This window comes from Pholis gunnellus, assembly GCF_910591455.1.
Source record: "Pholis gunnellus genome assembly, chromosome: 10".
Classification (NCBI taxonomy): Eukaryota; Metazoa; Chordata; class Actinopteri; order Perciformes; family Pholidae; genus Pholis; species Pholis gunnellus.
The window spans coordinates 1,449,049-1,476,573 of NC_136537.1; the positions used below are offsets into that span (position 1 = coordinate 1,449,049).

Genomic DNA, 27,525 nt, shown 5'->3' on the forward strand with positions numbered 1-27,525 from the left:
AAAAAATGCACAGCAAAACGAAAATATGAAGATGAACACAGGACGTTTTTAACAGAGTGGGAGAGTTTATATTTTTTTGTTGAACGTAATGGCAAGCCATTCTGCCTTATATGTCAGGCGTCATTAGCGCATTTCAAAGCTTCAAATCTTCAGCGCCACTTCAGCTCACTTCATGCTAACATCGACCAGGAAGGGTAAGTTAAAAATGCTGCCTGGCCTGGTGCAAAGTGTGTTCACGTTTGTCAACAAACTGAAGCTGTTTAAGGCGCATATTCAAAAGGGAGATTTAACGCATTTTCCCACTCTGCTAAAAGCCAGCGGGCAAGTCACCAGCGCCGCCCTGAATAAGCAAAGAGACAGATATGCAACACTGGTTGAAAACCTGCACGAAAGCTTTGTGGCCCGGTTCCGTGATCTACAACTGAAAAGTCGACCCATTTAATGCCGAGACGGACTGTTTGAAAGCCCCGCTAGTCACAGATGAGGATGCGGCTGAGTTGGAGATGATCGATCTTTGTGAGGAGGACCAACTCAAACCTGCTTTAAGGGAAGGGACCATTGAGTTCTGGAAAAGTGTGCCAATGAAAAAATACCCCAATGTGAAACGGGCTGCGCTTAAGATACTGTCAATGTTTGGGTCAACATACGTCTGCGAGTCTGTGTTTTCTACCCTGAAACATGTGAAATCAAAGCATCGATCTGTTCTGACTGACACCCATGTGAAAGAATTGCTTCGAGTGGCAACAACGGAATACAAGCCAGATTTGAAGAGGATTGTTCAAGGCAAGGAATGCCAGAAGTCCCACTAAGTAACATGCATAGTAAAAGAAAAACACTATTGTAAATTATTATATTTTTGTTTGTGGACTTGGTTGAACTGAGAGTTTGTCTGTGTGAGACAGTGCACACAATGTTCATTGTTGAAAATGACTGGCCTGTGGTCTTAGTAATGTAGGAGTCAATTTCTGTCATTATCATGTTGGTGTGTGACATTTACAATAAATCTGGCTGAGCAAAGGTATGTGTGTGTGTGAGGAAGGGATAGAGTGATGTTCATGTGTGCTCAAGTGTATGATGTGGCTCTTTGCGGTAACACAGTAAAAAATGTGGCTCTTGGTCTCTGACTGGTTGGCCACCCCTGGTCTAGACCATCAGCAGTGTGGTAAAAGGTTCATATGCCTACAACATGGGCAGAGCTAGTTTTTGTCTCAAAAAGGCTAATGCTAGCTGAGTTTAAGGCAGCTTTTTCACTGCTCAGCGCTACAGTGGAAGCTCCAGGGCATTTTGTTTCCATCCTGCCATCCTCTCAGCAGTAAAAAGCCCTCCATTTACAGTGCTGAGAGGGAATGCAGTGTGCCACATGGCAGCGGTTACACAGATAGATTACCTGCAAATCCCACCCAAGAGAGATGGAGAGCAGCCACATCAGCAGACTGCATGCCGCATGCACGCACACACACGCACGCACACACACACACACGCACACACACACACACACAGACCTCGGAGTATAACCACACCAGGCTGCATAGGGCCAAACCAGTTCATGGTGCTGCTACGGTCTGACTGACTAATGAGTGGACTACCAGGGGAGCAGAAAGTCCACAAGGTTGGAGATTGATGAAAAGTCATAATAACGATTGAATCAAATGGCAAAGGTTAGGGCTGGACCATCTGCAAGTTACAACCTGGTTGAAAGAGGGACAAAACAACCTGATGCAAAACATGGGTTCTTCTTACTGAACTAGAAAATGTATTTCCTGCTGAAAATGCGTTGGAATGCTGAACGCTGAAATGAATTGCAAAAACATTGCTGAAAATAGATATCCAATTAAAAAAAAAATTGCAAAAAGCTTAATAATTCAAAAAGTTTAAAGATTGCAAATATGAAAAGTCAGCATCACCCCTCTCCTGAAAGAGTTGAACATTTTAATATTCGAACGGTTTCTGTGGTTTAAAAAATGTCAGCAGTAGTGATATTTGTTATAGTAGTAGTTGAAAGCTGAAATGAATTGCAAAAACATTGCTGAAAATAGATATCCAATTCAAAAAAAGAATTGCAAAAAGCTTAATAATTCAAAAAGTTTAAAGATTACAAATTGCTGAAAATACAGAAATGGGAGACTACCTGTCTGAAAAATGTTGTAGCCTGAAAGCATTTAAACTGCACTGCTGAAAACCCTTCTAGTTGAAATGTTTAACTATGGTGTCTGTAGCTGAAAGTATGAGAAAGAAGAAGGCTTTGAAAGTTGAAGAAGTTTAAGAGGATTTGAAGATTTTCTCCATAGATATCCAATTAAAAAAAGATTGCAAAAAGCTGAATAATTAAAAGTTTAAAGCTTACAAATATGAAAAGTCATATCACTCCTCTCCTGAAAGAGCTGAACATTTTAATATTTGAATGGTTTCTGTGGCTTAAAAAATGTCAGCAGTAGTGATATTTGTTGTAGTAGTAGTTGAAGTTGTAGTTGTAGTAGAAGTATTATAAGTAGTAGAAGTATTAGTAGCGTTAGAATAAGTGTGTGTGGGGGGTCCTCTAAAAGTATCCAAGACCTGAATGACTGAATGAGAGAGATGCACACAGAGAGATAGAGAGAGAGAAGTGTATGTGTCTGTGAGTCTGTGTGTTTATCAACATTGCTGATTACCTTAATCACGAACACCTGTGTGCCAGCAGCCTGTTCATGGAGAACAGACAGGCAGACAGACAGTTAGATGGACTGAGTGAGTGTGAGAGAGAGACAGACAGGCAGACAGACAGACAGTTAGATGACTGAGTGAGTGTGAGAGAGAGACAGACAGGCAGACAGACAGTTAGATGGACTGAGTGAGTGTGAGAGAGAGACAGGCAGGCAGACAGACAGTTAGATGGACTGAGTGAGTGTGAGAGAGAGACAGGCAGGCAGACAGACAGTTAGATGGACTGAGTGAGTGTGAGAGAGAGAGGCAGGCAGGCAGACAGACAGTTAGATGGACTGAGTGAGTGTGAGAGAGAGACAGGCAGACAGACAGTTAGATGAACTGAGTGAGTGTGAGAGAGACAGGCAGGCAGGCAGATAGACAGTTAGATGGACTGAGTGAGTGGGAGAGAGAGACAGACAGAAAGGAGGTCTAACAATCCCTCCAAGTCGTGTGCATAGAGAGACAGACAGAGAGAGAGTGAGACACAGACAGACGGAGGGAGAGAGTGACAGACTGAGAGAGATAACCAGACAGAGAGAGACAGACAGACAGACAGACAGAAAGGAGGTCTAACAATCCCTCCATGTCGTGTGCGTAGAGAGACAGACAGAGAGAGAATGAGACACAGACAGATGTAGGGAGAGAGTGACAGACTGAGAGAGATAACCAGACAGAGAGAGACAGACAGACACTCTGATCTCTCTGGCAATCCTTCTCATTTGGAGATTGTCCTATGTTTTAACATTTACAGCTAAAGTAACTATTGTCCTGCTCTGCCAGGTCTTTCCTCGTCTCGCCCACTTGTGTCATGGTGTGTGTACATCTCACTGGAATCAGGAAACTTGTCAGAATACCCATATTTGATTGGCTGAGCAGCATCACGCATATCTCCAAGTCATGTGTGCATGTGTGTCTCAGTGCCTCTGTATGTTTATAAACATCACTAATGAGCTCATAGAAACACCTGTGTGCTTGGGTGCAGTGGTTGGTGATTGCAGCACCTGTGTGAGAGATTAGAGTGAACAGCGATTTTCAACAAAACTACCTGTCGAACACATTCCCTTTATACCAAAACCATGAGACTAATCAATAAAATATGGATACCGTGATAAAGATAAGACTCTGCCGAATGCGCTGATGTGTTATTTATGTTTGTGGTATTAAAAATGTGAGCTCCAGCGCAATATACAAAACTGGTACCATCTGCTTTCTTTGAGAAATGAGTGGTCAGATTTAACATTGAGCTCTATGGAGCAGAAAGTTGGTTTTCCCTCTCAATTAAGTGATTTTCTGCAAATGTGTAAATCTGTGGGATTCCACAGTCACTTGTGTACGACAACGACACGATTAGCTACTTCAAGATGATTAAAATATATATGAAGAGTGAAAATTGTGGAGGCAGAGGCAAAAGACAAATATTTTTTTCACAAGAATCTGAAGCTGCTCTTCACTCTAGCGGTGACATCACGCACTCTAAGCTGCGCAATACACACCCATTATAAAGGCAGAAAAATACTGAAAAAATCATAAAAGTTAAAATGGGACAGTTCAAAAAGTATAAAAGATATCAAAAAGCTGAATTATGCGGCAATAGATCATAATTTTCTTAACAGAGACCTTCAGACTTTTTGATAAGACAGAAAAACTATCTAGCATTACATAGTTTTAGTTGTCTATATTGGTCCTTTGATTTGTCTATAGGATTTGGGTTTCTAGGTTTTGGGTTTTCTGTTTTATTCAGTGTGGCTTTGTGGCACAAAGGCAGTAAAACCAAAGCACACTGAATGTAATCCTGCGGGCTTAATAATCTTTATCCAGAAAAGTTTGGCACGCTTCTCCTCACACAGCGTTGCCAACAGCGGCGCGAAAAGTATATCCGAACGTGCGGCCCGATCGGGAATGGTGTGCTATGTCTCGTATAAGACATTCGCCCAGCGGTTTTCCCGAAAATCACGAAAAACGGAGCAAAATCGCACCATAGACTTGAATGGGGTTTCGGCGTGAAGAGAGCAAAAAAAACACTGAACTTTGGACCCATATTGACAAGCCATACTTTAACGTAGAAAAATGATTTAAAGTTTAAAACGTAGACAAAACGCTGGACGTTATTGAGCCAAATGGACATTTTGATAGCTAGCACAGTTTTCATGAAGTCGCAGATTAAGTTTCAGGAACATTTTGGGTCCATTTCAGATTTTATAATGGGTTTGTATTGCGCAGCTCGTTAAGGGCTAGAGTGAGGGCATAATTGTCAGAGTGGAGCGGAGCAGGAAAATATTCTGTGATTTCTACAAACAAATTGCTCAGAGTCCCACAATTTGCACTCTTCATGCATTATTTTTGGAGAAAAGTTAGCTAATGGTGTGCTGGTCTAGAGAAATGACTGTGGAATCCAGCACATTTACACATTTTGCACTACAGACCTTAATTGACAGGAAAACCAGCTTTCTGCTCCATTAGACTCCATGTTAAATCTGACCACTCATTTCTCAAAGAAAGCAGATGGTACCACTTTTGTATATTGCTCTGGAGCTCACATTTTTAACACCACAAACATAAAAAACACATCAGCGCGTTCGCCAGAGTCTTATCTTTCTCACGGTATCCATATTTTGGCACTCAGACTCCTGGTTTTTGTTAAAAGGAGGCAGGAGTTTTGTTCAAAATCACTGTTTACTGTAACGTTTCTGAATCAGTCTGCCTCTAACACCAGGTGCGTCCTCACCATGGCAACCAGTTACACACACGCACGCAGGCTCTCTCTGTCTGTCTCTCTACACACACTGTCTGTCTGTCTCTCTACACACACCGTCTGTCTCTCTGTCTGTCTGTCTGTCTGTCTGCCTGTCTGTCTGTCTCTCTCTCTGTCTGCCTGTCTGTCTGTCTGTCTGTCTGTCTCTCTGTCTCTCTGCCTGTCTCACTCACTCTCTGTCTCTCTCTATCTTTCTGTCCCCCCCCCTCCCATTTCAAAATAAAAGCCCCACAGAGTGAATCCTAACTGGAATACTTGTGATGAAGCCTGCCATTTAATAACCTTTGTGTTTGTGTCAAACATTATGAATATGTCTCCTCTCCCCCTCTCTCACCCACCCAGTCCCACCCTTTCAAAATAAAAGCCCCATAGAGTAACTGTATCTTAACATGAAGCTCAGAATGAGGTTAGTACAGAAATGATGGGAGCTAACGCTCCCATCATTTCCAAAGGCTTCTCAAACAAAGATGTATATGTCCAGTACAGAAATGACGGGAGCCATTTGTGGACTGTCAATCCAAGAGTATGAATCTAAAATGCAGAAAAGAGAGTAGCACTATCTCAATTGAACCTGAACGACACTACCGGTAACATTGGCGTGTGTGTATATTGCGACGTCTTCGGGCAGTAGAAGCCACACTGTCAAAATTTCTTGCGAAATTTTCTAGTTTAGATATACTCACCTTTTGTCATGTCTGGTTTTATTTCCCTGCCCGGGCCTGATTTGTTCCTGACTGTGTCTAATCATTACAAAAAGCTGCAGTCAAGTCAGACACTTTCCTGCAACCTTCAAAGAATACAGGAAATCACAAAAGTATTTACATCCTGTTATATATTTATATATATATATATATATAAACGTATATTAGGGATGTAGCAATACACGTATGAGGCTTTCAGTTCGGCACGCATTACAAACCGAACAATACGTTGGAATAATACTATTGCATCTGGAAATAAAAATAAGCTTAAATTGTGTGAAATATAATATTCTCAGTGGAGCCACTGCGCTCAACTAGGAAACCCACTTGACGTCACAGGCAACGTGCTGTCTGACAATCCCACCAATAAAGGAAAACGTTCTACTCCAGTGAGGCACGTTTGCGGTGTGAGGCACGCTACAATAAGCTAGTTCATTGCAATATGACTAGTAATGCCATTATTACCAGACTAGAAATAGAAGATCCTCCAATAACCTACAAGTCTGGCGTTTGGAGCCACTTTGGTTTCCCTGTATATTATGAGGGCGATGGCAAGAGAGTGGTGGATAAAAAACAACGGTAAGTCACATTTACTATACGAGAGTAGGTTACATCAATGGCAATATCTCAAACATGTTAACTCATTTACACCGACATCACCCTAGTGTGTCAGTGGGTTGAACTAGACAAAAACCTGGAGCAGCACACAAGCTACAAACTATCCCTGCATCATTTAGGCATTCCTTACCGATTCAAACAGGGCTAAAGCAATCAACACGGCCTTTTGGTGCATTTATAGCCGCGGATATGAGACCCTACTCTGTAGTGGAAAACACAGGCTTTACGAACATGCTGAATGTTATTGAGCCCCGTGACACTACTCATTCACGAGCCCATTTCAGCCAGACCATAATTCCTGCTTTGTTAAAGAAAACAAAAGCCCAAACAGAGAATCAAAATTCCGAAGGACCCGCTATGGCTCTGACAACAGACGGCCGGACATCACGGACTACATAAAACTGTAACGACACATTACCTCACTACTGAATGGGAGATGAAGAGCCATGTTCTTCAGACATGCCCCCTTGAGAGTCTCAGCAAGGATTTGGCCCAAGTAATGACAGAAGCAGTGATGGTGTGTTACATGAGCGAGCTAACAACTATTCCTGTGACTGCTGATAATGCCAGTTAATGCTGTTGGAGCTGCTGGACTAGGGCCACATATAGGAAGCTTTGCCCATGTCATTAATCCAGCATCTCAGAAAGCAATGGCAGTGGAGCAGACCTCTCGCCTCCTCCAAAGATCAGACATTGTGACCTTCTTTCAAATAAGCACAACGGCAGCCCATGTGTTAAAGACAAAACAGGAGTTGCTGCAGCTTCCTGCACACAAACTAATCCAAGATGTACAAACTAGATGGAATTCCAGTTATGATATGATTAAAAGATATCTTGAGCGGCCGACTGCAGTGTACTCTGCAATGACAGACAAAACTGTGAAGAAAACTCTTAAACATATTGTGACTTTGACTGAAAATGATGTGAGACTGGCTGAAGATGTCATCACAGTTTTGAAACCCCTGAAAACTGACAACCTCTATGTGCACTGAGTCCTCTCCATCCGCATCCATGGTCCTGCCTAAAATGATGATCCTGAAAACTACGGTACTGTCTGATGATGACAGCCCAGCAGTGAGCGATGTCAAAACAGCCATGAGGAATGACCTGGAGGAGAGATACACAGACCCTGGTCTTCAGCATTACCTACACAACAGCACTGCTTTGGATCCTCGATTCAAGTCACTGCTGCACTTGGATGCTGCCACTCGCCTGAGTCTGTGATGCTCTCACCACAGAGATTGTGAGCATATTATATATCATTCTGCTGCTTCCTATATTTTTGATCAATTGATGTATTTACATACCGTGTCATTTATTTTAATCAAATAATGTAACAAATATATTATTATTTATATTTCTTCAGGGCCATGCCTCAGGCACCACAGAGGCAGCCACCTCTGCAGAGACTGACAGTAGACTTGGAGCCCTCAACATCACCTGACCCAGGAGGACTCAAGCACCAAGTCTGTAGCCAAAATGGCTGAGGGGGAGGTGAACTCCTTCAAGCAGTTTTGTGCTGTCTACAGAAAATGTGGACATTCTCATCTTTCTGAATTTAAAAAAAAAATTGAGTAGAAACACACACATACACACTCACACCGTTCCATATAAAACAGGATTGTTTCTTTTGTTTGTATTTGTTTATAACTACAACAAACAATGCTACATTTTAGTTTTTATAAGAAGCTGTTTTTATTTTACACAGTGCTAAGAAGACACCCCAGAAGATGGATGACTCGGGTATTTTTTGATCATTGTTCATACTCAAAATGATGATGGTGATGTAACAATACATTACATTTTTTAAGGAGCAGTTTTTTTATATGCTTATATGCTGCTAAGAAGACACCCCAGACGATGGGTCACTCACTTATAGTACCATCATTGTTGAAAGTCAAAAAAAGAACTTTATGATGTTAGATTTAATACATAACTATATTTTAAAATCAAGGACATTACTATGGCATTTCTTGTAGTATATCTAACAATGAGAAGCATACTAATGTTAACTGATTATTTTGCACATTGCAATATAAAAAGCAAGGATAGGCTCAGGGTTAGATTTGTTAGCCATTGAGCATAGTTTGGTATTTTCCACCTGCAACTGGATCCAAATCTGAACCAGCTACATGATGACATGATACTCAGATAGCACCAAACAGTGAACTAATCTACTGAAATAACACACTTGAGTTTGTGGTTGCTTTGACTTTACTTAGACCTTTCTATAAAGAACCTGTCACGATTAGGCTTTGCCTCTGTGTTCTGTGTGTCTTTGTGTTACTCCACTCTACCTGTCAGTCACTCCCTCAGCCTAATTCCCTTCACCTGCCTCTGATCAGTAATCAAGCACTTCCCCTTCATCAGCACAACTCCTCTCACCTGTTCTTCCCTCTACATAAACTTCTGCCCCTCAGTCACTCCTTGCCAGATTCTTGTATTGTCTACCCGCCCGTTCAGCTTGTCCTATTCCCGGCTCACTGCCTACCCTGCTGGATTTTGTCCGACTCCCGTCTCTTGTCTCGTCCATGGATTCTTTATCGTGTCCTGTAAGTTGATGTTCTTCATTAAAGATACCTTCTTCACACTACTCTGCCTGGTCTGCATTTGAGTCCTCCACCATGCCCCGTGACAGAACCATTTTCTAATAGAATCCCATTAGTCCAGACAATGTTTGTATAATGTGCAGGGACTTGCTCTGTTGTTGTGGGTTGGTGAGTAGAAAAAGTTGATCAGATGGCTTTTACTGTGACATAAACAATCGCAATACTCACAAACACAATGTCATGCAGATACAAAGGGAATTTTACAAAAATCTTTATTCTTCATTAAAACACATTATGTTAACTCCCTCACATTCAGCAGAGACATTCATGATTTTATCTTTGTACTAAATGAGCACACCAGTTTTTCTCTGAGATGGAGATCAGCTCAGTATATACATGTATGTGTGATTAGAGGAGACCAAAGGGGTGATGATCTGAACTGTTACTGCTCAGCAGGGATGACAACCAGGATGATCTGCAAGGTCCTGTTGAAGGAATCTGGGGACACAAAGAAAACCAAACAATTACGTCATCTCTCATGTTATATGGTGACACATAATAGTGTGGTGGAAAAAACTGAGTGGTGTTTTAAATTCACAAAGAGGTTGTAACAATTTGGGAATTAGATACTACTAGCAATTACATTAGTAATATTGTTACATATTCGCAATGCAAAATCAACATGCTTTGTTGCTACCTGAGGGTTTGACGCACCTCAAACACACATTAGTAAAGCATTTTCTTTTTTTATTGAAATGCCTTCTCATTGGAACATTTGGAAGATAACAAAAGTATAATTTTTACAATTTTTGTGTAGTTTTTCATTGGGATTCCTCCATTGACTGGCCACCGATCATAACTGGCCATTAGTCAGTAAAAATATGCAATCAAGAGATTCCCAGCAATATCTTTAATCATTTTTCAAATTACTCCCAATGTCTAGAAGGATATCAAAGGCACATAAGATGGTTGTCCAGAGCATCAGGCATTTTAAGATAATAACTAAATACTAAGATTACAAATATATTAAGGAAAGAGAAAAAAAAGTTTCCTTTTTTGAAAAGGTTTCCTTATTTTTTATTCATGTCATACTTTTACATTGTAATGTAAATTATATTTTCCTTCTTACTCAGGCTGCGCCCTCTATTCGACTCTATGTAGAACACTCTACACACTGTAGTAACCTCCCGTTTACAAGTGGAATAATTGAAATGCCAAATTGTTGGCACTAAACTACTATTTTGATGTCTTCCAATCAGCCACACCACAGCCGTGAGACTGTTCTTGTAAAGGTCTTCAATGACATCCACTCAAACACAAATGGTGGCAGAGTCTCAGCCGGAGTTTTGTTGAATGTCAATGAAGCATTTGACACAGCTGACCACAATCAATTACCAGAATAACTGGAACACTGAGTGGGACTTTCTGGCACAGTACTAAAGTGGTTTGACTCCTACGTTAAGGACAGAGTGTGTCTATAAATAATACAGGTAACATATCTGAGCGGACAAATAGGACATGCAGAGATCCCCAAGGCTCCATTCTGAGGCCTCTTCTGTTTTACATCTATATGCTTCCACTGACTCAGATTATGGAAAACAACAAAACAAGTTGCCATAATTATGTAGATTCCACACAATGAACATAACCATATTGCCAGTGTGCTATGGTCCAATACAAGCACAGGGTAAATGCATTGAACAAATCAACTTTTGGATGTTCTAGAAATTGGATGTTCCAGAATTTGGTGTTTTTGGATCCAAGAAGAAAAAAGTCAGTGCTTAGGTTTTTTGGCCATGTTAAAAACCACAAACCAAGCCAGAAGTCTTGATGTAGTCATGAATATAGACCTGAATTTCAACAGCCAAGTACAAAGTCAGTCTACCGTCATCTTAAAAATACATCAAGGATTAAAGGATTTATGTCTCAGCAGGATTTGGAAAATCTTCAGCAGACTCGACTATTGCACCTGTGTCATCACAGCTTTACCTAAACAATTGATTAGACAGCTGCAGCTGATTCAGAACACTAATGCTTGAGTCCTCACTAAGACCCAGAAATTGGATCAAATCACTCCAGTTCTGAGGTCTTTACGCCTCTCTTTCACAAGAATTGATTTCAAAATCACTTCTACCGTATTCTTGTATTTTATAGCTGTCTTATTCTATCTTCGCTTGTTTTTATTATTTTCTTATATTGTCTCCTAAATTACTGTTTTTCAATGTATAATGTCCTTTTATAATGTGTTTCTTTTATACTTTGTCTTTTGTCCTTTTTTCTATTTAAAACGCTTTGAATTTGCTGAAATGAACGATATAAATAAACTTGCCTTGCCGTGCCTTTCCTATGGTTAATACTCTTCTCCACTCACAAGCCCACTGAAAATTTGCACAAGCATATTTGTCAATGTTTTTAAGACTCAAACTAGAGTTCAAATATTCCACATTGAGGATTCTATAACGTTTCCAGATATAAACTTTTCACAATTATGACTTGCCTACCTGAACACGTGTGGACCAGGCTTTGCAACCATGGATGTATAAAGGGAACTTGATACAGCATTGGAAGTGGGGCCCTGTTCATTTCCATGAAAGCTGCTCATTGGTGCATGAAGCAAACAAGTTTGACTTATGAGTAAAGCTCCTCTGGCCATCTTCCACATCCATTGGCCCATAGAGCAATCACACTAGCGTTTCCTTAACCCTACCTCCCATCCCTTGGTCCAGCCTCGGTCTCGGTCTCATTCACAGCGTAACGGAGGAAGGAAAGTAACTATGGATTCTGGCATTCGTGCATTTTACAACTTTTAGGACCTAATGTTTTAAATAAGGGCTAAGTGTCTGTACTGGGAAGTTGAGTTACCTCCCAAAAAATGATCCACTTATTAATTAATTAACAGACGTCCATCCATTATCTTTAACCGCTCACCCTTTTAAGGTCGCGGGGGGAGCTGAAGACGATCACAATAGACATAGGGTGAAGGCAGGGCACACACTGGACAAGTTGCCAGGCTATGACAGAGCTGACTCATATAGACAGACAACTATTCATGCTCACATTCACACATATGGGCAATACAAAGTAAACATTGAACCTAACCTGCATGACTTTGGACTGAGGAAAGAAACTGGAAAACCAGGAGAAAACTGAAGCTGACACAGGGACAACATGCAAACTCCCCATAGAACCCGGACGCCTCTTAATGTGAGGCAAACTTGCTGACCACTACTCCTCCGAGCTGCCCTGATTTAGCCTAATAAAACCTAGCCCTATTTTTAGGCCTCTGCTCAAAAATTGCATACCCATACGAAAAAGACTGTAGTTCTGTAAATACAAGGTCTATTTTAATAATGTTGTTATAATAACAAACACTTGTGAGATTTGATCAGATGTGTAAATATCAGGGTATATGTTACTGGTTAATACTAAATGAAGATGGCACACAGCTCAAATTGAACATTTTCAGGTTCGCCTGAAAAAAAAGCACTTTTATTGTTATTTTGTTCTTGAACTGAGGCCCTGGCTAGCCTAAAAACTCTCCCAAATCATAGCAGTAGTCATGTCAGTAGTCTAAAAAAAAATGTGGCTTTGATAAAGTGAAGCAGGCCAAAGTTATAGAGTTTTCAGTACAAAGGGTCACGCGAGGTCAAGCCAAATTCTCATTTGGAACCAGCTGTTGCAGCTGTTCTATTCTAATTTTATATACTATATAACTATATATTTCACTTGTTTTATCACTAATAGTATTCAATCTAACCTAATACAGCAGTTTTGCATCATTTTGAGAGCCAGAATCCTCTCTAAGGCTGTAAACCATGGATGATTCTCGTCTGAGCTCCAGTCTTCATGTGTGTGTTGGAAGCTCAGCCAGCCTTATGATTGGTCAATTAGAAAATGACACCATTTTAGACTCGTCAGAGTCTTACAAATGCGGTAGTGAAAGCCTGGTGTTGATTGACAGTCTTTAGCCAGTAAAAATCGTAAAAACGCCTTCCACCCCCGTGCCTAAAATTCCATTCGCCAAAAGTCTGACCCCCTCCCCCCGGGTCCCACAAGTTAGGTTGACCCCCCTTTCACCAGGAAACAGAGGAGAGAGACACAGGACATACGTAGGAGCAGTGTTTAGCAGGCAAACGGGGAATTATGCCGGTCTTTTCGTGATTCAACGTAAAGGTAAGGTCCTGCTTGGAATTTTTTTCGGTGAAGCGGTTTGTTGTTATGGCGTTTGTTTGCTCACAGCTCTGTACTGATTTCACGGAGAGAAATTCTGAAGATATCTCTGGACTTGAATTCTCATGCTCTGCGATATATTGCTCAGCCGTGTAGCCATTAGATTTGTGAAGGAAAATCGAAGCGGAGTGCATAGCTCGCTGACTCGTGGCGACAAATACGTGATATATTGTGTATAATTGTGTTTGGAGTGTGTAAAAAATGACTTACATGGTAGTATTGCCCAGATGTTGCTGTTTAATCTGGTATATAGCATGTGTGTAGCATTTATTATATTCGTTTCTGAAAAGTGCATTCTATGACACTCTTTGATAAACTGTCTCGCTGGAACCCCAAATGGTCCTCGCTCAGTATCTAATGGTGTTGTCTTTTTCCTGACATGAGTCAATTTGAAAAATGTATGTTTTGGCCATGGCATCATGCGACGGAAAAGTAAAATACTTGTTTTCTCAATAGAGCTCGGATCGATCGGTGCTGGGCTATGCTAACATTGTAGCAGCTCCATCAACACTCACAATAACGTCATATAGACGTAAATGCGGCAGTGTCTTTTTCATTGTTTGTACCATATGGTTTACACACATTTATACACAGTTTGGTTCGGTCTCTATTGATATGAGGTATCGTAGAGCTCTGGGTGAACACAGACGGCTACAGTGTTTGTTTCCTGATTCAACAATGGCAGGACGTCAGTAATGACAGGAGAAACATCTCAATGCTGATAGGCTATCACGTCGCAGCGTCACGCCATTTTTTCGCCAAAGTTGAAAAATTTCAACTCACGCGTTTGGGGCATCATGCCGGGGCATCGCAAACTTGCGTCACTCCAGTCTCATCGCGCCTGTGCATAGACTTTGTAAGTAATGTACTCGCACAAATAATTTGCGCCACGTTTGGTGTGAACACGGCATGGTTTAAAACACAATTTTCTATCTATCAAATCCATCCATCCATCCATTTTCCTCCGGGGTTGGGGTGCGGTGGCAGCAGGCCAAGCAGGCTGACGCAGACTTCCCTCTCGCCCGCAACATTTTCCAGCTCATACTCCAGCTGGGAGATATAACCCTTCCAGCGTGTTCTGGGTCTTCCCCGGGGTCTCCTCCCAGTGCCCGGGAAACCTCCAGTGGGAGGCGTCCAGGAGGCATCCTAATTAGATGCCCGAACCACATCAGCTGACTCCTTTCGACGCGAAGGAGTAGCGGCTCGACTCCAAGTTCCCTCCTGATGTCCGAGCTCCTTACCCTATCTCTAAGGCTGAGTCCGGCCACCCTACGGAGGAAACTCATTTCGGCCACTTGTACCCGCGACCTTGTCCTTTCGGTCACGACCCATAGTCCGTGACCATTGGTGAGGGTAGGAACGTAGACCGACCAGTAAATTGAGTGCTTTGCCTTCCGGCTCAGCTCTCTCTTCACCAAGACTGTCCGGTGCAGCGCCTGCTTTACTGCTGCAGCCGCACCGATCCGCGAACAAGACCCCGAGATACTTAAACTCCTTCGCTTGAGGTAGGCACTCCGTCCCCACCTGGAGGGAGCAATCCACTGGTTTCTGGCAGAGCACCATGGCCTCAGATTTGGAGGTGCTAACTCTCATCCCCGCCGCATCACACTCTGCAAACCGCCCCAGTGAATGCTGGAGGTCACGATCCGAAGAGGCCAACAGGACCACATCATCTGCAAACAGCAGAGAGGTGATCCCGAGACCCCCGAACCTGACGTTCTTCACCCACCCTGGCTGCGCCTAGATATCCTGTCCATGAAAGTCACGAACAGGACCGGTGACAAAGGGCAGCCCTGGCGGAGGTCAACACCCACCGGGAACGTGTCTGACTTATTGCCGAGAATGCGGACACAGCTCCTACTGCAGTCGTACAGAGACCGGATCGCCCGTTGTAACGGGTCCGGCACCCCATACTCCCGCAGCACCCCCCACAAGAACCCCCGAGGGACCCGGTCGAAAGCCTTCTCCAAGTCCACAAAACACATGTAGACTAGTTGGGCAAAACTCCCAGAACCCCTCCAGTAGTCTTGCGAGGGTAAAGAGCTGGTCCACTGTTCCACGGCCGGGACGGAATCCGCACTGCTCCTCTTGAATCCGAGGTTTGACAAACGGTCGGAGCCTCCTTTCCAGCACCCTGGCATAAGCTTTCCCCGGGAGGCTGAGTAGTGTGATACCCCGATAATTCGAGCACATTCTCCGGTCCCCCTTTTTGAAAATGGGAACCACCACCCCGGTCTGCCAGTCAATGGGCACTGATCCCGACCCCCATGCGACACTGAAGAGGCGTGTCAGCGTGTTTGGTGCATAAGCACAAACCACAGTCAGAGCCTTGCTCCCCGCAACCCGTAGGCGCATGGAGGCGACCCTCTCATTCTCCGGGGAGAACTCCAACACAGCGGCGGTCAGCCGGGGGCTCGTGAGTATCCACTCTCCCGCCTGGCGCCTCTCACCTTGGGCAACTCCGGAAAAGGACAAAGTCCAACCCTTCTCCAGGAGCTTGGTTCCAGAGCCCGTACTGTGTATAGAGGTGAGTCCAACTATATCTAGCTGGTATCGCTCCACCTCCTGCACCAGCTCCGGCTCTTTCCCCACTAACGAGGTGACGTTCCACGTCCCTAGAGCTAGTCTATGCTGCCGGCGATCGGCTCGCCCAGGCCTCCGGCCTGACCCACCGCCCGGTCTGCATTGCACCCGACCCCGATGCTTGTCCCTGCGGGTGGTGGGTCCACAGGGTGACTGCTCCATGTTGTTTCTTCGGGCTGAGCCCGACCGGGCCCCCAGCCACCAGACGCTTGCCGACAAGCTCCCCTCCTGGGTCTGGCTCCGGGAGGGTGCCCCGGTTTCCCTGGTCCGGGCGAGGTGGCTGAAGTCCGTGGGCTGCTTATCATCGGGGTTGTATTGAACCGCTCTTAGTCTGGGCTCTCCCCTGAGACCTGTTTGCCTTGGAAGACCCTACCAGGGGCTACTGCCCCGGACAACATAGCTCCCAGGATCACTGAGCCACTCAAACTCCTCCACCACGTTAAGGTGGCGATTCTATCAAATATTTGAACTATTTTGTCAGACTTTACACCACAGACGACATTCTACAGCTGTGTGGTGACAAATAAACTGACTTTCATGTGACAAATGAGTGGAGTGATCCTTTAACTCTGTGCTAGATGACATAAAGGTTCAGCATGACCATCCCAAAACAGATTCATCTATTCCAGTCATGTGGTGCTGAATGTGATGTTCCATTGTATAATCAACGACTTACCTAAAGCCCTCTGAAGCCACTTTGGTCTGTGGTTGAAGTAAATGAAGATGTAGTAGGCAGGGATGCCAGTGAGGGAAATGGCAAATCCAATCCCTGTGTTGACCGGGTCAGAGTACAGAGACAGAAAGACCATGAAGAAACATGTGAGGCAGAACACCACTGGGATGAAGAGCGGGACCTGGATCAGAAGTCAGAAGTGACGCCTGTTATTATTATCCATATACTGTCTGCAAGCAGATACACACAAGTTACTTTTAAACATCACTTAAGATTTTCTCAGCAAAATGAAACAGCTACAAGAACAAAATGAGTGAACTTTATTTCACCAATATTGTGGCACAGATTCAGATAGTACAGCTACATATGTGGACAAGTGTGGAAACACTTACCTTAAAGGGGCGGGGGAGGCCAGGTTTTGTATATCGGAGGTAGATTAGGCCCAACACCACCACACCGATGAACAGCCACCGCAGGAAGCTCATGAAGTTCAACAGGCTGTAGATGTCTCCCACAAACACCTGGAGTATGGTCATAGGGTACTGACCACACACACACACACATTTAAGAAGTTAAAAGATTTGTATCCAACGTGGGAGAACCAATGGCTTGTGTAGACAGTCCTATTTCTGCCACGGTCAGTTGTCCATTAAAATCTACTATCAGGACACCTCAAACATAGGTCACTTGTTTAACATATGCCAGCATGCAAGGTATATGCACGTAACCACAACAACAACATTATGCTTCATGATATGTTACCACTGGCAATAATTAACATATAATATGGTACGTATTATTTGTTTCAACATTAGTATTAATGTCCTTGTAGATTGTTGTTAAATGATATTTGCAATTACTGTTATCAATAGTTGTTATTTCAAATGTGGGTATGAGTAATATTTAGTGTTGTCAGTTTTTTTCTAATGAACAGTTATTGATTTTTGTCATTATTGTTCAAATTGTAGTAAACTGACCAGTATGAGGACAGCAGCCAGTGGAGTGTGCCTGTGGACATGGATCATAGACAAAACCTCAGGGAGCTGTCCTTCTCGGGATGCTACAAAAAACATTCTAGTGAACACAAAAACACACGTTACAAATATACATATATATATATATATATATATATATATTCAGTGGCAGGCCGTGGATTTTATACCTGGGCCTTCAGTGCTGTTCGACACTTCTAATAACCTCATTATGACGTCACAGCTACGGGTTATTATTTGTTTCGTGTACAAGCCGCATATTCACATAAAACTGCAACATTTGACAAATGAAATAAAATGTTACATGAAGTTCAACGCCTAGCATACAAAACACGAAATGCAGAGTGCAGATACATGAATACGAGCATGACGGGACGCTGCGTCATTTCCGGACAATACAGTCCAAATCAATGTAACACAATGAATATATTCGTATGACAACAAAGCATGACAAATCAATCCAGCAGACCTGCAGCGGATCCACGCATTCCACCACACGAGCATGGGCCATTCAAATATTATTCATAAAAACGCCACGATAGACAAATGAACAGTAGAGGTAAACAAACGAAGTTCACTTACCAAATGCTGTCTATCCTCCTTTCTTTGTTGACAAAGAGTTTAATCCCAGTACATCAGTTCCAGTAAGAAGTCCTTCTCGATTCATCGACGCCAGTCGAGCCTCCACAGTTGTATTTCGCCGGGTCGTCGTCGGTCTTCTGCTGCCGGTCGGTTGTCCGTCTTCCGCTGCCGGTCGGTTGTCCGTCTTCCGCGGCAGGTCGGTTGTCCGTCTTCCGCGGCAGGTCGGTTGTCCGTCTTCCGCAGCTGTTCGGTGGTCGTCTTCGGCCGTGGACCGGCGAAGGGCGGGCCGCGGTTGTGGAGCTGATTCCCTGCGAACGTGGTCGTTGAGTTGTAGATCCACTCGAGTCTCTCCAAAAGTACCGACGCTCAGTTAAAATGAAACACATTCACAGCCATAACATGTGCAGCGCTTCTCCGACGCTGCATACAAATCCTTTTCCTGGCTGGGTCAGGGCTGCTAGCTGTGGGGTCATTTCTTACTGTCCAGTTTGTTCAGAAATATCCTTCTTGAGAAAAGCGTTCCCAGTAACTCCGCCACTAAATCCGTTTCTCCTCCTTCCGCCATTTCATATTAAAAAAACAAAGCTAGGTAAAATGTCTTTCAAATATTTCCACTTGAACTCTGTCTGCTACAACCAAAGCTCTGCTAGCAAGCATTATGTTTCGCGGGCACATAGTCACGTGCCCGCCCACTGACCAATCACAGCACACTCTGCACCTTGAGGCAGAGAGGCAACTGGACTCTGAGCTGCAGTAATGCTGACGTCACTGTAGGCCTGCAAACCGCTCTGGTGCGTCCATGAATCCCAAACTAAAGATCTGATTGGTTGAAGAATATGTCAATCAACAATATCGTCCCCATTCAACTTAAACTGCACATGGAAGCACTGGGTGAGTCTGCAGGCCTCGGGCCTCTCTTCTTACCTAGAGACACAGAGGTGAAATCTGATTGGATAAAAGCTCTACTTAAAACAAGCTGCACTGGAAGCAGAGCAACTGAGGAACACAGTAGCTGTGCAATGAGAAAATAAGATAATGGGAAAAATAATTTTATAAATTATAATACATTTAAGAAAAAATTAAATGTATTTAAGAAAAAATATTAAATTATAAAATAGCTATAACTTTGTGATTCTGTTTAGGCCAGCAGAGAAGGCTTTGCAGGCCCTGACGGCCCGCTACTGTATATATTACACATACACTGATTATCAACTGGCTGACGAGCTGAATGTGTTTTACTGCATTCACACCCTTCACCCGCTCTGACTCTGACATCAATCAACAACCTTCACCCCACTCACCCCCACCCACTGACCCCCAATTGCACTGTGAAGAAGATGTGTGTCAGCTCAGACGAACAGGGAAGCACCAGGCCCAGCGGCTCATCACCTTCCTGTCTGAAAGTCTATGCTGACCGTCGTGGCCCATCGGCATCATGTGCATTTATACTTTGTCATATGGATAGTTGCAATCAGAAGCAAAGGGAGGCATATTGCTCTCAGCTGCAAAACCTTGTATTTGAAGCATTAAGACAACTTAAACGGTTTGTATAGTACCCTATGAAAAGTAACTCCTCATTTTCCATGGCTATTTCTACGAAAGCCAGCCTCACGTGTCAATTTCCACTCGTTACATGCATACAGTCTTTAAAAAATAAACAGGAAACAACCAATACAGGCAACAAAACTACTTAGTTAAGTTTCGGAAACGAATGTGTTTGGGTTAAAATAAAAAATAAAAACGATGTGCCGTTACTGAAGCAAGCAAATTAGGTGACTTATCAACGTTGACTCCTCGTTTCACATGGAGAAGAAACAGCGTTCTCTCTGGTGGGAGATCTGTAGATATGTATTTCATTACACTTTTGTAAGAAGCTTCCCTGTTTCTCTTCCAATTTGCTATTTTGGGGTCTTTCAAAAGTTATTGTTTATGAAACTCAACACTTCCTGAACAGATATTTACCATTTACAGCCTTCCTGTGTCTCAAATAAAAAATCCCTCCAATTCCTGGTAGACTTTTAAAATGAAAAATCTGCAGCAAGTGTTAATTTTCCTTGACTGATGGAAGTAGTGCTGTCCGTGGAAATGTATAATTTACTCAATTTACAATGCGAACTAATAGAATGCAGATCATTTCACCCGTTCAATGATTTGTACCCGGTGTTTACTAGTGATTTACTTCATCTTTTCCTTCAGGCCTCACACTCAACTCTTGTTTAAGACTCAGCCATTATTTGAATACCAACTTTTGTTTGGGAGTTTACAGTATACTAACCACCATGACACCAGTCATTATTCTTTCTATAGCTTTCTACAACTGAACAAAACATCAGTGCTATATGGCACTTTCCTGAATTTAAAATAAATATGTTGTGTGTTGTCGTTGGTAATACATATATGTGAGACAGCAGAGAGGAAGCATCTTTACCTTGATAAGGCGAAGAGGCCGCCATTCATGGATCCGAAGCAGGACAAGGCCACAAAAATCGGCACCGCTATCGAGAACTTCCCCATCAGCTTCTCTGCAAAAGTCTGACGGGTACAGACAGAGAGGGAGCAAAGAGAGCAAGAATATTTGTTGCTTCAAGGACGTAATAAGCCACCAACATATATCAGCAGTGTATCTTCCCACAAACTTGTGGTATATTATTCATTCATTTGAAAAACTCTGCCTTCATTGTTTTTGTCACTTCAAGGCCTCCTTTTCCAAGTAAAGAAAGTGTTAATGACACTTTGTTCTTATTAAAGGAGAACTTCAACACTTAAAAATATAGAAAAAAAAAATATAGAAATATAACTTGGATGGATGGATGGATGGATGGATGGATAGATAGATAGACATCCTCTAAAGAGCTAGTGCATTACCTGTTTAACAATGTAATAACTGTATTTATGAATAGAGGGGGAAAATACCACCACCCAGATGGCAACAATACAAATGAGGAGGCAAGACGTACCTCTGGTCACCCACAACATTGCTTTCCTTCATTTTGTCTCATTCAGCATTCCATGCTTGGTAGCATTATCCCAAGCAGCTTGCTGTTCGTTTAGACTTGCTAGTAGCTTGTTTGTCAAGAAACAGTTACGAAAACCCCCACAAAATGACATTTTAATATTTTGTTAGGAATATGTGACTTTTCTCATTCCAGCGTCCCGTGTCCTGACTCCAGCTCTGAACAATGCACTGACACTTTTGGAAAGAACAGGTGTAGCCTATTCTGCAAAATGTTAGATATTGTTTTAAAAGGGAAGCAGGGTTCCACTGTGAATGTATCAAAGTCTTCAAGTATCAGTTTAGTGAATTGTAGTTTGCCTTATTTTTTTAACTGTAGTTGGTCAGATGAAATAAGAGCAGTTGACAGGGCTGCTGGCAGTAATTGTAAACCTCTTAAACCCTAGGCCTATTTTGAGACCTCTGCTCGAAAATGTCATACTCAAACTCTAGAGAGTGTAAATCTCTAACTACAAGGTCTATTTGAATAATTTAAATGGCAAAATAACACAAATAAATGTGAGCTTTGTTAATATGTGTACATATCATTGTATATGTTACTGGTAAATGCTGAAACGAATGTTACACACAGCTCAAATTGAACATTTTCAGGTTGGTTTTTTTTTGTGCCTAAAAAGTACTTTTATTGATTTTAAATGATGCAAACGCAGGCCTAAACTCTCCCAAATCATATCACAACATGTCAGCAGTCCTTTTAAAAAAATAAATTGGCTTTGATAGAGTGAAGTATGCCTGAGAAATCAATGCCGGTGTACAGGTCAGCTGAGGTCAGCCAACGTCAATTCTGATTTTGGAAGGCGCACATTATCGCTGTCTTATTGTACTTTTAAATACTATATATCTATATATTTCACTTCTTTTATCACTAATAGTGTTCAATCTATCTAATACAGAAGTTTGGCATCATTTTGAGAGCCTGGGCCATATGAAAACTTGTAAAATATGGCTAATTGTCGTCAGAATTTCAGTTTTACGTGATGTATTTGAACCTAACACAGCCTGTGATTGGCCGATTTGCGCAATTCCCACAGATTTGAACCCGGCAGAGTCTGGGAAGTGTAGTCATTCATTCTTTGAGTTGTTTACAGAATTTTAAGCCAATAAAATAATCAAAAACTGTGATCCGCCCCCATGGGTCAAACCCATTGGCCCAAACTGAAATTAATACTCATTCGTCATAGAAGCTCGTCAGAGACTCAGTTTTTTCCACAGCACGAGCAGAGAGACGGCTGCGAAATGGCCGCACGGATTAATTTTTTTCTCTCTTCGATTTTCATCCAGGAAACATCTAAAAGGTACGGAGCGTTTCAATGTTTATGATGATGGGCTGAGTTGATATCTGTGGCAGATCAATAGTAACTTTATAATGGTTTAAAGTAGAATAATTTGGAGGCGATAGTTCGATGCAGTTTGTTCTCCTAGTGCTCCTGGATATGAAGTGTGTGTGTGAAAGTGCCGTAGATCGCGGCTGGGATCGATAACGGTGAACATTGCTCCCCTTCTCCTGGCGAGAAATAGGTGAAATTGTGGTAGTACTTGTAGTACCTTGAAGTACTTTGTGTATATATATGTTTTTGAGTGATTAAAATAGGTTACATGGTCCATTTGATCAGAATCTCTTTGTCATTCGGCACTGATGATGCAACCAACAGTATAGTGCATCTAGTGACCAAACACCTCGAGAATCCGAGGGCCTATGCTAGACTGTTGTTTGTAGACTTCAGTTCAGCATTTAACACCCTACAGCCCCATGTTCTCCTTAATAAACTGCAGCTGATGAATGTCAACCCCTTCACTATTAAGTGGTACCACTCATTCCTCACCAACCGTACCCAGCAGGTCAGGGTGAACAGGACGTTGTCTGAACACTTGACCATCAACACCGGCGCCCCCCAGGGGTGCGTCAGTTCACCAGTCCTGTTCACCCTGTACACTAATGAATGCATATGCAGCACTGCTAACAATTACATGATCAAGTTTTCTGATGATACAGCCATCCTGGGTCTCATGTCTGACACATCGGATGCGGCTGTATACAAACATGAGATTCAGAACTTTGTCCAGTGGTGCGACAAACACTTCCTCATCCTCAATGTTAGGAAAACAGAGGAGATGGTATTCGACCCCAAATACACTGGAGACCACTCACCAGTGGTTATCCATGACCAGAACATAGCACAGGTTGACTCCTACAGATACCTGGGCATACATATTGACAATAAACTGACATGGAGTGTTCAGGTAGTAAATGTCTGCACTAGGGTCCAACAGCGGCTACACTTACTTCGTAGGCTGAGGGTCTTTGGTGTCAACCAGAAGGTCTTGCTTCTCTTCTACCACGCCATAGTTGAGAGCGTCCTGCTGTTTGGCCTCTCAGCCTGGTTTGGCAACCTCAGTGTAAAGCTGAAAGCCCAGATCACCCGGCTAACACAAAGAGCCATGAAAATCATGGGAGTCAGACAGCATCCCACACTACAGGCTGTCTTTGATAAAACTATCATCAGACAGGCCCAGAAGATCATCTCAGACCCCACTCATGTCCTCCACCCTGAATATCAGCTTCTTCCCTCAGGCAGACGCTTCAGAGTCCCCAAGTGCAGCTCAACCGCTTTAAGAACTCCTTTGTCCCCTTGTCCATCAAAGCCCTAAATGGCAAGCTAGCCAGAGCTTAACCCCTGTAACACAGATTTCTTTCCTTAAATTCATTTTTGTATTTTAATTATTTTAACTATACACTACAGGTGTGTTGTACAGGTGTGAAATGTATTTTTTTGGCTGGTGGTAGTCTTTTTGCATGTACAGTAGGTACTGTGTGTGCGGGTATGTGGACTGCCGACAGTCTGTGTATGTAATGTATGTATGCAATATGTTACTTGTATTGTTTTAACAGCAGGCACTGTATGTATGTTTCCAAGACAAATTTCCTTCGGGACAATAAAGTCTATCTTATCTTGTCATGTACGTTTTTGAAATATTTTAAAATATCATTTAATTCGTTCTCAAAAGTGATTTGTACTACATGTGTACACTCTACAAGAGGTTGACAAAATATTAAACCATTTTTTATTTTGGCGGCTTGTCCAACGTTGTGTTTGCCTCTTTACTTGCGAACTGAATCGTATGGACTGGCATAGAGGTGGGGGAGAAAGACGGTTTTGTGGAAACAGGGCTGAGCCATGGGGCACCTGGGGTGTCTGTGGGCCTTGGCCAATGGGAGGACAGCGTTGCATTTGGATGAAGAGTTCACACCTAGATGTGAACTTCTTTCTGGTGGGGGTTTGAATGCCCCCTACTGTAGAAATATGCAAAAAATATATAGAGGCATTGAACTTATAAGAATTATGTATGTGCTCAATTGCAATAGTGTTGCGTGGTCATTGAGCAAAGGTTTCAAGCACTCCGGGCGAGGCACTTTTGTGCTCCCCGTACAAAGAAGAAGCTCTGACTTACAGGTGGTTTAGCTTAAAAGTTGTGTTGTGAAACGGGTAAGTCCGTTGGATATTGTGTAGCAACAAATGGACGCAGGACCGACACCTTGAGAATTCCCTCAGCAGGCAGAATCCTGGGTGGAATACTATGAGGATTCATCGGTGAGTTGCCTCAATTTTGGAACTGCTTGTTTGTGGGTTGGTGGTCTGACAGAGGCATTTATTGTACCTGCTATTGTGATTGTATCTTTAAATCGAATCACAAGAATCTTAGCTTTCCACAGATATGTCGCATCAGTGCCTACCTATAAATAGCAGTTGTGTACATGACACAGATGTACAGCTAAGCTTGGCTTCTATTTCAATACAAAATATAAATATACCTAACAAAGCAGGGTAAGAATTAAAGAAAATGGTCAAACAATTTGTCATGAACCCAGTGGTGGGCCATGCATTTTATAACTGGGCCTCCAGTACAGTCCTACTACAGTTGAACCACCTCCTAATAACTTCATTATGACGCCACAGCTATGGTTATTATTTGTTTCTAGAGGTGTAACAATACACATGTACTCTGCTGAGGCACGTGTATTCTGGGAGGCTATGCTAAACTAGCTTAGCAGGAAAACAACACGCACAAACTCACGCTACAAGCACACACGCTACAAACTCTCCCCGCAGCATTTAGCTGTTCCCTACTGATTCAAACAGGGCTAAAGCAATCACAACACAATCCCCATTTCTCCAGACCATAACTCTTGCTTTGTAAAAGAAAACAGATACATGAATACTCGCATGACGGGATGCTTCATCATTAACGGACAATACATGTAGTCAAAATCAATGTAATTAACACAATGACAAGAACAAACTCACAAGAACCAGTCATGACGATGGCGATATGACAACAAAGCATGACAAATCAATCCAGCAACACTGCGGCGCTAAAACACGCATTCATCCACACACTGAAGAGCATGGGCCATTCAAATATTATTCACATCAGAGGAAACAATATTAATCATATCATAAAAACATCACAATTGTCAGGATCCCTGTCGGACCTGTTGAGTGTTATCTCAGTTTCCCCTGATCTCCTCTCCTCATGTGTTCTGTCGTTCCCCTGTTTTTTGTTATGTGCCATGTGCTCTGGGATTTTCCTCTGACTCCAGTCACTCCCATGGCCACACCCCTGACTAGTGCACAGCTGCGGACACTCCAGCCGATTACCTCTCGCAGGCTGACACACCAGACTCTGATCACATTAATCCTTCCCCTGCCACTTAATCAACCCTGGTCCTGCAGTCTGGACCAGGGACCCCGTATCGTCTTCTGTCTCTGCCTCCGGTGTCCGCCGGTCTGGGAATCCTCCATGCCCCCCCGTTGTGTTCCAACGGGACTTCACACCGACGCTCTGCCTGTCCTCCGGTGTCCGCCGGTCCGGGAATCCCCCGTGTCCCCCGTTGTGTTCCAACGGGACTTCACACCGACGCTCTGCCTGTCCTCCGGTGTCCGCCGGTCCGGGAATTCCCCGTGTCCCCCATTGTGTTCCAACGAAACTTCACACCGTCGCTCTGCCTGCCCTCCGTTGTCGAGCCACGGGACTCACACCGTCGATCTGCCTGCCTTCCGGCAATCATAAAATCTGATTTACCAGACTCTGTCTCTTGTGGTCTTGCGATTGAGTCCTAGTTCTTGCACTCCCGTGACAACAATAGACAAATTAACACAGTAGTAACGCTAGTGCAGATGTAAAAACACAAAAGCACTTCACTTACCAAAGCCTGAGTTCACTTAAAGACAAAGTCCATCCTCCTTTCTTTGATTACAAAGAGTTTAATGACGGGGTTGTATAGAACATCGGTGCGGTTCAGTTCCAGCCAGAGGTCCTCTTGCGAACGTGTTGGTTGAGTTGTAGATCCACTCGGGTCTCAGCAAAAGTTTTCAAAAGCACCGTAGCTTATAAGTGTCCTGTCGTGCTATGGTGTCGTGTTGCTGCCTTGGTTAGCCACCTCAGGTTAGCGTAGCGTAGCTCCAAACACCAAGACGCTCAATTGCAAATAAAATGCATTCCCAGCTATAAAATGTGCAACGCTTCTCCGAAGCTGTTAGCCAGAAATACCGTTCGTACATATCCTTTTCCTGGCTGGGTCAGGGCTGCTAGCTGTGGGGTTGGCCGACCCTTTCTTACTTTTCTGGAAATGTCCTTTTCCAGAAAGGCGTTGCCAGTAACTCCCAAATCCGTTTCTCGTCCTTCAGCCATTGAGTGTTAAAAAAACAAAGCTACACCAAGCAAAACGCAAAAAAATGTAGCTTCACAACAGTGACGCTAGCCCACTGACCAATCACACCATACGTTAATGCTGAGCTGCACGTTAATGCTGACGAACTTGTAGACTACCTCGGTCACTCTTGACATGTCAAATAATACGCCCAACATGTCAAACTAAAAATCTGATTGGTTGAAGACTATGACAATCAACAATATCGTGTAATTAAGAGACTGTGCACAACCTGATTCAGAGACTGTTCTATTAAGACAGTAAGTGGCACAGTTAAAGGGTTACTCAGAGGGAGATTCAGGCTACATCCACACTACATTTTTGTTTTAAAACAAAGCATCGTTCATACGTCCATACTAATATGCCTGAAAACGAATATTACATGACTATTCATGTACACTGGCAGTAGATTGGTTGCTTAGTTAAAAAAATACGACAGA

At 43.0% G+C, this 27,525-nt stretch overlaps 1 protein-coding gene across 1 annotated transcript in view; it reads right to left on the minus strand.

Annotated features, from left to right (window-relative positions):
• Positions 1 to 9,682: 9,682 nt before the first annotated feature.
• slc7a11 (solute carrier family 7 member 11) overlaps positions 9,683 to 27,525 on the minus strand; it is a gene marked incomplete at its 5' end in the record, with an annotated part of 40,919 nt that continues 23,076 nt past the window's right edge. Inside the window, 5 exons of the mRNA XM_079167876.1 lie at positions 9,683 to 9,800; positions 16,792 to 16,969; positions 17,181 to 17,330; positions 17,766 to 17,862; positions 20,791 to 20,894. Of these exons, the coding sequence (XP_079024002.1) occupies positions 9,745 to 9,800; positions 16,792 to 16,969; positions 17,181 to 17,330; positions 17,766 to 17,862; positions 20,791 to 20,894 (585 nt within the window). The 3' untranslated portion in view covers positions 9,683 to 9,744. The remainder of the gene's footprint in view (positions 9,801 to 16,791; positions 16,970 to 17,180; positions 17,331 to 17,765; positions 17,863 to 20,790; positions 20,895 to 27,525) is intronic.